Consider the following 13,251-nt stretch of genomic DNA (forward strand, 5'->3'; position numbering starts at 1 on the left):
GATAGAGAGAGAGAGAATAACATAAAGAGTTGGATGAGAAGGTGATATGATAGACACTTGTTCATAAAGTCTTGTATTTAAAAATTTAAACTCATTGCAATCAAGAAAGAAAGACAAATGCCAAGTTGCTTAAAAGATATAATTCTTTAACTCAGTTTATTTAGACTTATCACATCAGCACTGATATAGACATATCTACTGTGACTTGAATTCAATTCCAAAATTCTCTAATTGGTATATTGTACATTAATTTCACTGCAAATCTTCAATAAATTTGTATGAGATTTTACGTCCCCTAATCTAATTTTAACCATCAAAGACAAATGCCAAGTGCAAATTCTGAATTCATAAGTTGATTCCTTGCATGTTTAGTCTTTCCTTCACCTCATTCTAGTACAAAGTTTAGTTGTTTCACACCATTTCAACCAGAAAAATAATGCTCCAAGTATTTTTAGACTTGAATCATAGACAATTAACCATGTTTAGCATCTAATAATTCCAGCTAAAAGTTAATCTATTGAGTAGACCAGAACAACAAAGGTACTTATCTACAATCACAAAAATCATTTTAGCTTTTCCTTGATGACCATTGACCAAACAGGTTCAAAGGTTAAGGAAAAAATTAATGGTGTTAACATCCTAAATCAAGGATAGCTACATTCGTTGGAACTATGACCATAAGAATCTGTTGCAGCAACTGTAGCAAGTCGGCCTGCGTCATTCTTCAAACTCCCTCATTAACAATTCTCCTGATCTAAGCAGCTCTGGTTCTTTTTCTCTGGAAGCAAAATATAACGCAGTTAATATTTCTGATAGATAGCAAAGTATTCAAACATATACATATAATATCTCATGAATATTCGAAGTGTTTAGCTCTTAAAAAAATGTCATTTGGACTTGAAATGTGATAATGCACAGACTTGTCATCTGTAAGATCTTTTTAGTTCAAATAAAGAGTAACCAATTGAAGATTTTGAAAAACAGTCTACAACAACAAATGTGGCTGTAACATCAAAGTCTTTGATGTCACTGCATGTGCATCGCAACCGCAAATGTGGCAACAGCAACCATATTTGATTGAAACTTTCCACAACATAAAATATCGCAACATAACCCTACCACAATTTTAAATCTTGGTTGAACTATCATATCGCAACACAACCCTACCACAATTTTAAATCTTGGTTGAACTATCATGTCATGGACTAACAATACCAAAAGCTTAAGTTGTTAAATCACATCAACAATTTTATACTTAAAAGAATTGAGTATATTTACCTGGGCTTAAAATTGTTATGCTTCTTGTGAAGGTATTTGTTACATTCGAACAATCAGAGCCTGGAAAAGTGAAAATTTCTCAGTAAATTGTGGGACAGGTCAAAATTAAGATAATTAAGAAGATAGGCAATTATTTTCGTTACCTTGTATGTTCATATTTTTCTCACATAGAGCTTCTACTGAAGTTGATGGTAGTTCCGGGATAACTTGATTATCATTTGAAACAATTGAAAAATCAACACCCTCACAAGAAAAATCCAGATCACTTAACATTTCAGCAAATGAGAAGTCTGAGCTAAAGGTATCAAAATTGGGGAAATCAAGGTCACATAAGTGAACTTCGCTGTTAGACTCTGATGTAGAAATCTTATTAGGCAATGATTTGTCAGAATCAAAGCTCTGAGGCATATCAGAAGAATCAAAATTCAACCTGCTTCTTACATGATCCCTCTTACTTGCCTTATCTGAATTCATTTTAACGGGTGAAATGCAATGACTACTCTCTATATAAGCCATTTGTTTTGCAGGGCTAACCATAACTCTCTTGGTTGAAATTACAGTGTAACAAGTAGATGTACCCACTACGTTGCTAGGTGCAGCCTGAGAAAGCTCGGGAGGGGATATATTTGTATTGCTGTGACTGGAATTTGTTCTGGGAGGTGTCTTTGGAACTTTTGAATTGGTTGGGATAGAAGTTCGAGCTGGATTGAATAAGCATTTCACAACACTGGATCCTTGAACCTGTGTTCCACTTGGTACACAGTTCGCAGCCGATGATTGAGTTGCAGAAGAAGGGTGATAAACTACTTGATGATTGACTGCTTTGTTTGATTTTGGCAGTGTGTCTTGACCTGAGAGTGAGGACAGAACAAATATTAAAATCAACGATTTCATGACACATATACATATCAGATGCACAAGCTAGGAGACGAGTACAACTATACCTGAGACAGGAATTTTCCTGCTGGTAGTGGATGATCTACCACGAGGTCTTTTAGCAATTGAAGGTACATGCTCCACTGCTCTGGTATTTTTTCTCTTTCTGTCAGATACACTCAAAACAGGTGTTTCAAAGCTTCCATTCTCTGAATTGGTGTTGTTAGACTGAGGCACTGAGAGCATATTTGATGTGGTCTGTGTCGCAGGGGAAGCAGCAGCAGTAGTAGGAGCACCTGAAAAGTCGAATGTTAAATCAGTTTTCATTTCAATTGAAACTTAGTCCTAAAGTGTGGTTTTGATAAATAAAAAGGGGTCAATTCCAGAAGTAATACTGAATTGATAACCATTCTTGGCTTGCAAAGTTGCACACTTCAAACACAACAGAAGAAAATTGTGACTAAGTGAAGATATGTACAAAATATGGTAAACTAACCCCCAAAAAACCTTGTATGAATGTTACGTAACTGTCAAGTACAAAATGTTTCATACATAAAAACACCAAATTGAACACCAAATTGACAGAGAAATTCATTTGATGATGTAAAGTTTATGACATTCTTTGTTTAGAATTACAGTCTGCAACCAACCACAACTAACACTCAGCCATAACTTTTAGCAGAACATGTTCACACATGATTTTGTTCTTTTTCATTGTTATTTAAATATCTTGTGTATCTTCAATTGATTATATCTGTAAGTACTACACTATTGCAAGAATTAATCTGCAATCACAATTCACAATATCAACCTTGAATGACGACACAATAGATTGCAATTCTCCACAATATCAACCACTCATCGGATCACAATTCTCCGCAATATCAAGAACCATAACACAACCACAGCTACAATTTAAAACCCTAAGTGTATAACTATGAAGCACGTACACTCCTCGGATTAGAGGTGTCCTAGGTTCAGACATGTGTTTGTGTCAGTGTTGTGTCCGTATTCGTGCTTCATACGTGTCTAATAATTAAGAAGCCTAACAAAAACATAACTAACATCACCTAATCAAGTAAACACAATCACACATAACCTAAATTAAAACAACATCATCCCAAAAAAATACTTATCAACCCTAATTAATCAAGAAAATGTGTTCTCACCAAGATTCGATTGAGAAGGAACTGCAGCAGGCACTCCATTCGCATTGGTCAACGGAATACTTTTACTAGCATTGTAAACATTCATAACATTCTGCACACCATTCAAAAACATCTGAACCCGGTTCTTCTCTTGTTCCATACAAACCCTTTCTTGATCCAACATCACTTTCTGCTCCTTCAAACATATATACTCATCAAGCATCTCACCTAAACTCATCAAACTCTTCGGCACCTAAAAATCAACCAAACCAAAAACAAACAAATAAATATATAAATAAAGATCCAATCTTTACCAAAAAAACAAAACGACCCATTTGAGTAAATCTAAATAAATACAAAAATTAACCAAAAGGGGTTGTAAAAAACTCAAAAGGGTATCAAGAAAACGACCCATTAGCGAAAATTGAATGAAAACAAGAATTAACAAAAAGGGTAGTTGAAAAACCTCGTTGATGGGTGAATTAGCGATGAAAGAAGAAGCTTCGATCCGAAACAATTTACGAGTTTCAGTGAAATTGTTGTCACAGAGGTATCTATCAACGATGAAAGCGATCTGGATTGGAGTGACTTTGCCTTTGCCGAAGGATTCAGGTTTCTTGGATTTGGATTGTTTAGCCATTTTTGTTGTGTTTGGTTTTTGGGTTTGAGATTTGGTTTTTGTCGCTATTGTGAAATGTGTGTTGTTATTTATTTAGGGTTTGTGAAAAGTTGAAAAGAGTGAAGAAGGAGGGAAGAAAGTGTGGTTGTGAAAGGCGCGGGAGGGTTTTTTTGGGTTTTGGTTTGAAATTTATTGACTGTTTTGGCGGAAACTACAAAACAGAACGTTGCTAACCGCGCGGAGTACTTTTCTTTTTGGTTTTTGACTGATTCACTATCTTTTTCAATTGTGAGAATAAAGGGGGAAAATATTATCTAGAAAATGAGAGAGAGGATAAGTAGTATGTGAGAGAGAATCTCCTCAATGATAAAAATATTAATGTACTCCCTCTGTCTGGATGAACTATTTCACAATATACATTATTGATTTAATATACTTTGACCATATTTTTTTTACTAATTCACAAAGATAAATAATATTATGTAAGATGTTGTTGGATTTGTCTCGATGAATATTTTTACAATATTAAATTTTCATAAGTTTTTTTTAATAGAGAATTGAATATATCAAAGATAAAACATATGTATTAGTACGTGTGTCGAGGAGGAATTAAGTTTTGAGTTGACTTTTTCTCCCTCCAACTAGCAACAGACCCGTGCTAAGCACGGGCCCGTGCTCCGCACGGGTTAGGCGTCAAAGCGAAGGCTACGCTTCAAAACGTATTGTAATGTTATATGCATTGAGAAAAATAATAATGATAAAGTTAACGTTAATGATAAAAGGGAAAATTGACCTTCATTAAGATTTTCTTAAACACAAGCATCCCCTTTAGTTTTTTAAACACACTAATCTCCCTTTTTTTTTCTATCCAATTTCATTTCAATTGCAAATACATAATTTAATTTCAGTCATTTTGATTTCATATATCTTGTATTTGTTTTCTCTTTTGGCAATTAAGTTGAATGAGGTTTTTATTCCCCCACAATGGAGAAAAAACAACAACAATTATTTTTACCACCAAATAAAATCAAACACCGACAATTACATAAAATAGTAAAAGAGAATACAGAAATGGGACAACTCTTCTTTCTTTCCTTCAGTTCTTAGGAAGTTTAATTTGCTTTGGTTAAGCTCTTCCTTATCTTAAATCAGCAGAGAATAGGATTTTGGTGGATGGACATTGTGGTTGTTAACTAATGAAAAGGAAATAATATTTGATATATCCATTTTATTATGTTAAAGTTTCAAAATTAAACACCTTGAGGAAGGTTGGTGTAATTTACTAATGATAAAATCATTGAAACAGTTATTAATAAATATTACAAAAGTGGTAGACTCATTAATGATAAAGATGTTGTTATGAGTCCGTGTATGAAATATACAACTATATTATTTAGTGACTTATTGATCATTTATCTCGTGTTTTTTATAGTATACTTCTAGATGATATAATAATTAATAATCTACAACAATGTAAAAAATTATTTCATAATATGACATTAAGATAAACAAAAAAATGCAAATTATTTTTATGAAAGAAGCAATCTTAACAATGTGTAATTTTGTGAAAGGTAGTTTTTGTTTTTTACAAATGAAAAGTAGATGTATGTCTTGTAATAAAATATTAATCCTGTGTATAATTTGCAAAGGAGAAATATTTTGTAACATTCTTAAAATTGTGTTATTTTGTGACTATCAATCAGATATAATCGAATAAATTTAGATGCAAAAATAGCTATCAAATGAGAAATAGTTCTGTATTTTTTCTTTTTTATTTTCTCACTTAAAATATTGTTCCTTTGTTTTGTTAAGTATCGACGTTAACTGTTTCTTCCATATATACTTTTTATATTATTGATAACTGAAAGTATTTATTAATGTTTTTTATTAATATTTTTTATACTAAATATTTAAACAATTGTCATTTTTCATTGGATTGCCTAAAAAAGAAAAATGCGTGGGAAGGTAGTTTTATTGCATCCTTAAAAAGAAAAACTCAAGAAGGTAGTTCTATTACATCCTAAAAAGGAAAAACTCATAGGAAGGTAGTTTTCTTGCATCCTGTTGCATCAAATAGACCCAGTGTAAGATAAAATCACATGAACGTCATAAAAATTATTTTTAGTAAATGTAAATTAAATATAACGTTTGTTTTTATAGGAAAAAACGATTTTGTCTTTCAATAATTTAGATATTTTTTTTAGAGATTTTATAAAATAACATTATCAATTTTTTGTTTGTTTATCGTAATAACAATCACTTCTTTAAAAAAATAATTTAATGTGTTTGGATGCAACGATATAGTATAGACTTTTTGTTATAAAATTATCTGCATCTTTTGATTCATATTTTCTCCCCCTCTAATTTTTTTTTTTTTTGAAAAGTTACTATAATATCTTTTTATCTGAGGTTGTTTTTAGATTTTTTGTTGATCATGGTTTTAAAATAAAAATTATAATAAACAGATATAATTCTCTTTAAAGTGATGAAGATTGCTCTTCTCAATTAAAAAATTACTCTTCCACGCCTAAAATGACCTTCAATACCCCCAGCGACACTTAACTTTCGTTCGCTCCTTAACATTCAACTTAGGAGCGAACTGTAGTTAACTGCCGTTAAGAGTATTTTGGTCATTAACTTTCATAATTAGAGAATATATTTAGTTGTTGTTTAAATACAACTCTATAAAAAAAAATAGGGTTAATTATGTTTCTAGTCCCTATAAAATAGTGACCTTGTAAGTTTAGTCCCTACTTAATTTTAATAGCATTTTTAGTCCCTATAAAAAAAATTTACTTATAATTTTAGTCCCTGCTAAAACAAAGTTTGATTAATTATCCTTAAACTCTTAAATTTTTGAACGATTTTTTTGAGACAAGATTAGAACACTATGAAAGGTTCGTTTACTAAAATTTAGAATTTTCTGACATGAAATAAATTAAATATGAATTTTTTAAAACGACAAAAGTTAAAGATAAAAAGTAATAAAATCTGGATGTAGAAATCAAATTTTGCAATAATTTTTTGCGGACGAACTTTTAGTAATGTTCTAAACATGTCTGCAAAAAATTGTTCAAAAATTTAAGAGTTTAAGCATAAATTAAACAAATTTGAATTGAGTAGGGACTAATACTCAGTGCAGAAAAACAAAATTAGGGACTAAAAATGCTATTAAAATTAAGTAGGGACTAAACTTACAAGGTCGCTATTTTATAGGGACTAGAAACATAATTAACCCAAAAAAATATTGTCACAAAATCATCTCAATATTTTAACAGTTTTTTTCTCTCTCTTCTAAATATGATCAGTTGTTACATAATACACAAATTGTTTAAAATATGCCGAAATGTCAAATGATTATGATGTGGAAAAATTGTGTTTTTGTTGATCTTTAATTTCATAACAGAGAAGGAAAAATTGTGTTTTTGCCGATCATTAACTTTCATAATTAGAGAATAGATAAATGAGAGATTTTTTGAAAAAAAATAAGAAACTATTTTGTATTTTTATTATAAATTTAATCAAATAATTTTTTTAAATAATTTAGTTTAATTATATACAACTATATAAAAGGAGTTTTTTGTTACAAAATGATCTCAATCTTTTAATAATTATTTTCTCTCTCCTCGAACAAAATACACAAAGTATGCTTAAGTGTCAAATGATTATAATGGGACAAAATTGTGTTTCTGCAAATCATCGACTTTCATATTAGAGAAAAAAAAGTGTGTTTTTACTGATTGTTAACCTTCATAGAGAATGAATAATTTAGAGAATTTTTGAAAAAAAATATATAAGAATCTACTTTGTGTTTTAATAACATCACATTTTTTTAAATAATTTAATTTGTTTAGATATAACTATATAAAAGAATTTGTTTGTTACAAAATCAACTCAATCTTTGGTGAGTTATTTTCTGTCTCCTTGAAATATGATTTTTTGCTACAAAAGACTCATAATGATTAAAATATGTTGAGATGAGATGTCAAATGATCATGATATGACAAAATATATATTTTTTTGTCATTAATTTTCATAATTAGAGAGAGATTATAGGAAATTTTTTTTTGTTTGGGATTAAAATTAAGTTAGTTAATTCTTTTAAAAAAAGATTAAGTTAGTGTGAAAATTTGTTTTCATCGGGTTAAGATTAAGTTTGTTTTGTTCTTTCAAAAAAAAGATTAAGTTTTTTTTTTTGCAAAGAAAAAAAGATTAAGTTAGTGTGTTTTACTTGAGTGAGTTTGTTTTAATTTGTTTTTTAGGAGAGAAAAATCAGGTGCGATTGAACCAAAAGACACAAAAGGATATAATTTTGATGACGTGTCAAAAAATTAAGAAAGGGCAAGATTGTATTTTTGGTAGTCATTAAGTTTCATATATAGAGAATAGATTATACTCATAAGTAAATTTCACTGTGTGGTTATTTTGTTGGTGTCGTTCAAAAATAATAAAATTTATATCAAGTGTTATATTTTTTTTTAAGATATTATGTTTGTTGGTTTGTTGGTGTTGTTGAAAAAGATAAGTATGGTTCTTTTACATTATTAAAATGTTAAATATTTATTATTATTTGTACTTTTTTTTTTGAGAAAATTTATTATCTATACTTATAATTTTAATCAATTTATTTGTAACAAGAAAATGTGGTCCAATTTGAGACATGTAAACCAATTAATTTGTAAGAATTTTTCTTATATTAAAATAAATCATCTACAAATTGACCAAATGTTGGCAGCAATAACGTGATAATGATCAATCATAAAATCTCTCCACGAATCCGTTGGAAAAATTCAATGCTCTTCCTTGTCTTGAGAGATAAAAGGTAAAGTCAAAGATTGCAAGCCACCTCTGAGTCTTGGAATAGTTTTGCAACAAATCAACTTACTATTCAAAAATTAAAATTTTGAAAGCCTTCTTTATAACACCCATACTAAATTTATCTAGAATATTTAGCATGTGCGTTAAACTTAGTATTGGATACATTAAAATTACAATAAAAAAAAATTTCTCCAAATAAATTATAGAATTACTTGTCTTATACATCTGAAAGAGTATCAATGACGTTTACAAAATACATGCAATGACAAGTAAAACATAATTTTCCAGCTTCTTCTGCTACTTCATCACGAAATGTTCAGCTTGCGCACCACCTGAGAATCTGAAATAAAATAAAAGGGATTGGGGTGAGACAGGATGTCTCAGTGAGTTCCACCTATCCTAGGTTGTAGGCAATCACAGGGAACCTAGGATCGCCATCTGTCTCTAAACTTAACCCATTCCGGGTTTATACTGTTTTATCATGCATAACTGAGCGATCGGGGGATAACTAGGATCGCTATCTGAATTACTAATATAATTCTAATACTAATGACAAAATCATAAACATAATCATAATGTCTGTCATATTATGTTAGAAATGTTAGCGTTGAACAAACAATATTATCTGAGTTGATTTTACGGAATAAACCCAGGTGGAGTAACCCCGGAATTTATTCCACTCTGACCGGTATTAATTTCCAACTGGCGGGAACCCAACTGACGGGGATACCGGACTCCTCTGATTATTGTGGGGCCATCCTCACGGATAGTGCCCGTTCCAACTGGCGGGAACCTTTCGTATCCAACTGGCGGGATAGCGAAAGCCACATTTTAAACATGTTTTAATATTGTAACTTGAACTGATTTTCTGATAACTGAGTTAATCCTCAACTCTACTACTGACGGGGAGATAGAGAGGAATAACTTATCTTAACTGATTTTCTTATAATAACAACATTCTGAAACTGGTAATAAAGACGTAGTGATTCTGTCTTTATTCTGAAATTAATTCTGATACTAACCTATTTAGGTTCTAGGCATATCGTTGTCATATGCCATTCCTAAAAGGTTATAAGATATTCACATATCCTGATAAAACTAACTTCGACTAATTAAGCCGAAATTCCATATTTAAAGTTCCTTATTTTCCAAACTTTGGAAATCTACCCATGAATTGCTTTCATGGCTAATTCGTTCTAAATGCATCTCTTAGGTCAATGTACAATAAATATGTAATGGCACCTAAGTTGGAGGATTGCATAATATTCTTTGTCACATAGTAGAAAAATATAATTCTATATCAATGTGAACATGTTTATGTTACCATCCATGTTGGAGGATCCTAGAAACAATTTTGGCCACATAGTCGAATAAAATGAATATTTCATATTCTAGCCAAGCAATGGCTATATTTATGTATGCTAAACCTTATTATAAAATCATTTAAAAAAATGTAACCAATTTTGGTAACCAAGGCAAGTGTTAAATTCTAATATTTCCTCAACAATTTTATATAAGTAAAAGCACTATATGCCTTGTCTACCAATTTCCCCCAACATCTACACTAACATAAACATATTCCTAATATAAAGGAAAATTTAGAATGAACTAGTAACCAAAACATGTGACAATTCTATTTTCCAAATTATATATATGTGTATATCAATCTTCAATTCAAATTCTATCCTCCAACCTTAGGACTAAAGTGGTATTGCACATTAACATAAGAAATATTAGAACAAAACAATGGGATTCTAGCAATGCTATAATTATGCCAACATATTCTAGTAATTCATAATCACATATTAACATTCTAATGGTATAGTTTACTACCCAAAGGTGGGTTTTCTAACTAAAGGAACTCACCTTGACATTTTTCCGAGGTCTCCATGCTGCTTGGGTCCCAATTAAGCTCCTAATGTGCTCCATAAGCACTTTTCTCCAAAACAACTTAACCACAACTTATGGCCTCTGCGTGTTCCGAATTCATTCCAAACTTCAACCGACACAACCAAACACCTATGAACAACTTTCAGGTCATTTACTCAGCAACTTAAACTTCAAAATCTCTTATTTTGCAATTTCCATGCCCAAACCCGTATAGCTTTTTCTGCAGATTTTCAGCACTAAAGTCCAACTTCTAATGCATTTTCTGAATTCATTTCTATTCCGAAGTACATGAAACTTATATCCAAATTGAAGGGAATTTAGCATAGAATCTAAATATCCAATAATTACTTAATTCCAGGTTACACATTCAAACCCGTGACGAAAACATCACATATATGCCATTCAAATTACGTCTCAAAAATCATGAATTCCAATTTAGTCACTTATAACCACATCTAGCGGTTAATTCACAACAACAACAATTCATCAAGTTGTTATACCACTTTCCCATAATAATTTCTTAAATCCCAAGTCTATAATTTCCATCCATTCTCCAAAAATTCAAACTTAATAGTGAACTCACCTTGAATATGATTCCATAGCTCCTTATGCATCAAACAAATCACTACCACAATCACCACAACATAATTGCATTCCTAAAGCATAGAATTGAACAATTCAACAAAGTAACATTAGAGGTGATGGTGGTGGAGTTCAACCCTCATATGAAAAAAAGAGGAAGAAAGTTTGAAGCTTACCTAGTTATTATTCCACACATGGTTGCTCCAAAAAGCAAGCTTAGATATTGGTTTCCTTGAGATTTAGAAGTTAAATGAAGAATTGGAAAAATGAGAGAAGAGGGGCGATTGAGCTAAATGGAGAAAAGGTGTGATTTTTGAAACTTGGCTCTTGCTTAAACCACTCCTAAGAACTCATATGCATGATTTTTGTAGTGATTCCATGAAAGATTGAATGAATTTGGAGGTTGGGATTCATGGTGGTGAAGGGTCGGTTATGGCTAGAGGGAAGGAGGAGAAAAATGTTGACTTTTAGAGAGAGGAAGTATGTAGAAAAATGTAGAAAAACATGGACTTTGTAATTTAAATAATATTGAATGGCAAAGTTACCCTTTTACCCCTTGCTAAAAAAAATCTCATGGATAATTTGAAAAATAGCTGACACAGATAAATGACAGTGTTGTTAAGCGGGATATTACATTCTTCCAAGAGTGTTTTCATCTCTAGTATATGCAATCGACATTGTCTGGTATATTAAAATTTAAATGGAGATGATAAAACTCAATCAACGCTTGCATTCGTCTACTTAAGCAATCTTCACTGTATTTGCAAATTATGCATATCAGTTTTAGATTTTATTGACAAATGACAAGGTCCTCTTTCCGTTAAGACTAATCAATTTTTGAAGCAATTTGGGATGATCTACAATCAATATTCTTAAATGCTACTTTCAATATCACTCGTCGTTTTGAGTACACTTGTCTGATTCAAAATGAACATTTAAACAATAAGCCTTATCTTCGTCTATGATGTCTAAAGCGCGTTTAATTCTAAATATATTTCATTGTAGTACACTCGTTCTTCTCCCATAAGGGTTATTGAATGTTCTTTACTTCTACAATTAGTTGTGATTTTGAGCACGGTCAGTTAGGGTACCGGACACAACACTTAAAGGCACCAACTTTTTAAATTAAATAACACGTATAATATGTATAAATACTTGGAAGAAATTTTCTTTAATAACATTTATAAATGACTAAATGAGTAACAATTTTTGGTTTATTTTGAAAAAAATGAATGAAAGACAAAGAAGAAAATTTAAAAGAACACATGAAGAGAAACAAGACATAAAAAATAAGGTTTAAACGCACTTTTTACCCCCAAAGTTCACAAAAGTTGCAATTTTAGCCCCTTTTAAAAAAATGGCAAAAATGACCCCATGTTTACCTCCTTTTGCAAGAAAAAAAGGGTTGTTCTTGTTATTGTTTGAGAGATAAAGTAAAGAAAAGGGGAAATTGTTGAAGATGAAAATTAGTTTTGATTTTTGGTTTTTAATTGAATGATTTTATGAAAATCAAAAGGTTGAAAATGAGGATGTTTTGCCTCCTTTTTCCAAAACTTTGATTCACGTGCGCCTTTTTTTTTTTTGCTTTTTGATTTATTTAATTTCATTTATATATATCTAGCATTTTTATTTAATTTTTAATTGAAAAAAAACAAATGTGGCGTGCCATGTAGGCTTGACCAAGTTAAAATTGACGTTTTGCAAAAGGGGCTAGACATGGGTCACTTTTGCCATTTTTTTTAAAAGGGGGCCAAAATTGCAACTTTTGCAAACTTAGGGGTAAAAAGTGCATTTAAGCCAAAAAATAATTTATGCTAAAAAATAATTTATGCTAATTTTCAAAGTAATGAATGCAGCAATTATAATTTACCAAAAAAATGAAACATTACAAAAATTTATATAATTATTTATGAAAAACTTGTTTTTTTTTTGGTAGTGAAAAAAAAAACTTGTTATTTAAAAGATAATAGATGCATCTACATTGTATATAAAGAAAATACATGAATTTGGTATGGTTTTTTCCATTTCCAATTTTACCCT

At 30.7% G+C, this 13,251-nt stretch overlaps 1 protein-coding gene and 1 long non-coding RNA gene across 2 annotated transcripts; both read right to left on the reverse strand.

Moving 5' to 3' along the window:
• Positions 1-344: 344 nt before the first annotated feature.
• LOC146926636 (uncharacterized) lies at positions 345-4,188 on the reverse strand. Its single transcript, XM_085700150.1, has 6 exons — positions 3,769-4,188; positions 3,324-3,555; positions 2,223-2,450; positions 1,422-2,129; positions 1,279-1,338; positions 345-778 (listed from the first exon to the last, which is right to left on the reverse strand). Exons 1-6 carry the CDS (start codon positions 3,940-3,942, stop codon positions 738-740), a joined length of 1,443 nt encoding a protein of 480 aa, XP_085556276.1. The 5' UTR covers positions 3,943-4,188; the 3' UTR covers positions 345-737.
• Positions 4,189-8,878: 4,690 nt separating this feature from the next.
• Positions 8,879-11,710, reverse strand: LOC146926637 (uncharacterized). Its single transcript, XR_015005455.1, has 4 exons — positions 11,388-11,710; positions 11,213-11,285; positions 10,606-10,758; positions 8,879-9,079 (listed from the first exon to the last, which is right to left on the reverse strand). It is a non-coding gene; the product is annotated as an uncharacterized LOC146926637 (long non-coding RNA).
• Positions 11,711-13,251: the final 1,541 nt, after the last annotated feature.

This window comes from Medicago sativa, chromosome 4 (genome assembly GCF_051527215.1).
Source record: "Medicago sativa cultivar Bolivia chromosome 4, Bolivia_mono, whole genome shotgun sequence".
NCBI lineage: Eukaryota > Viridiplantae > Streptophyta > Magnoliopsida > Fabales > Fabaceae > Medicago > Medicago sativa.

Coding starts and splice junctions, on each gene's coding strand:
- LOC146926636 (XM_085700150.1), bottom strand. CDS start 3,942: ATGGCTAAACAATCCAAATCCAAGAAACCTGAATCCTTCGGCAAAGGC. Junction 1,339..1,421: donor GAAAAATATGAACATACAAG/GTAACGAAAATA, acceptor TCACTTTTCCAG/GCTCTGATTGTTCGAATGTA. Junction 779..1,278: donor CATAACAATTTTAAGCCCAG/GTAAATATACTC, acceptor TTTTGCTTCCAG/AGAAAAAGAACCAGAGCTGC.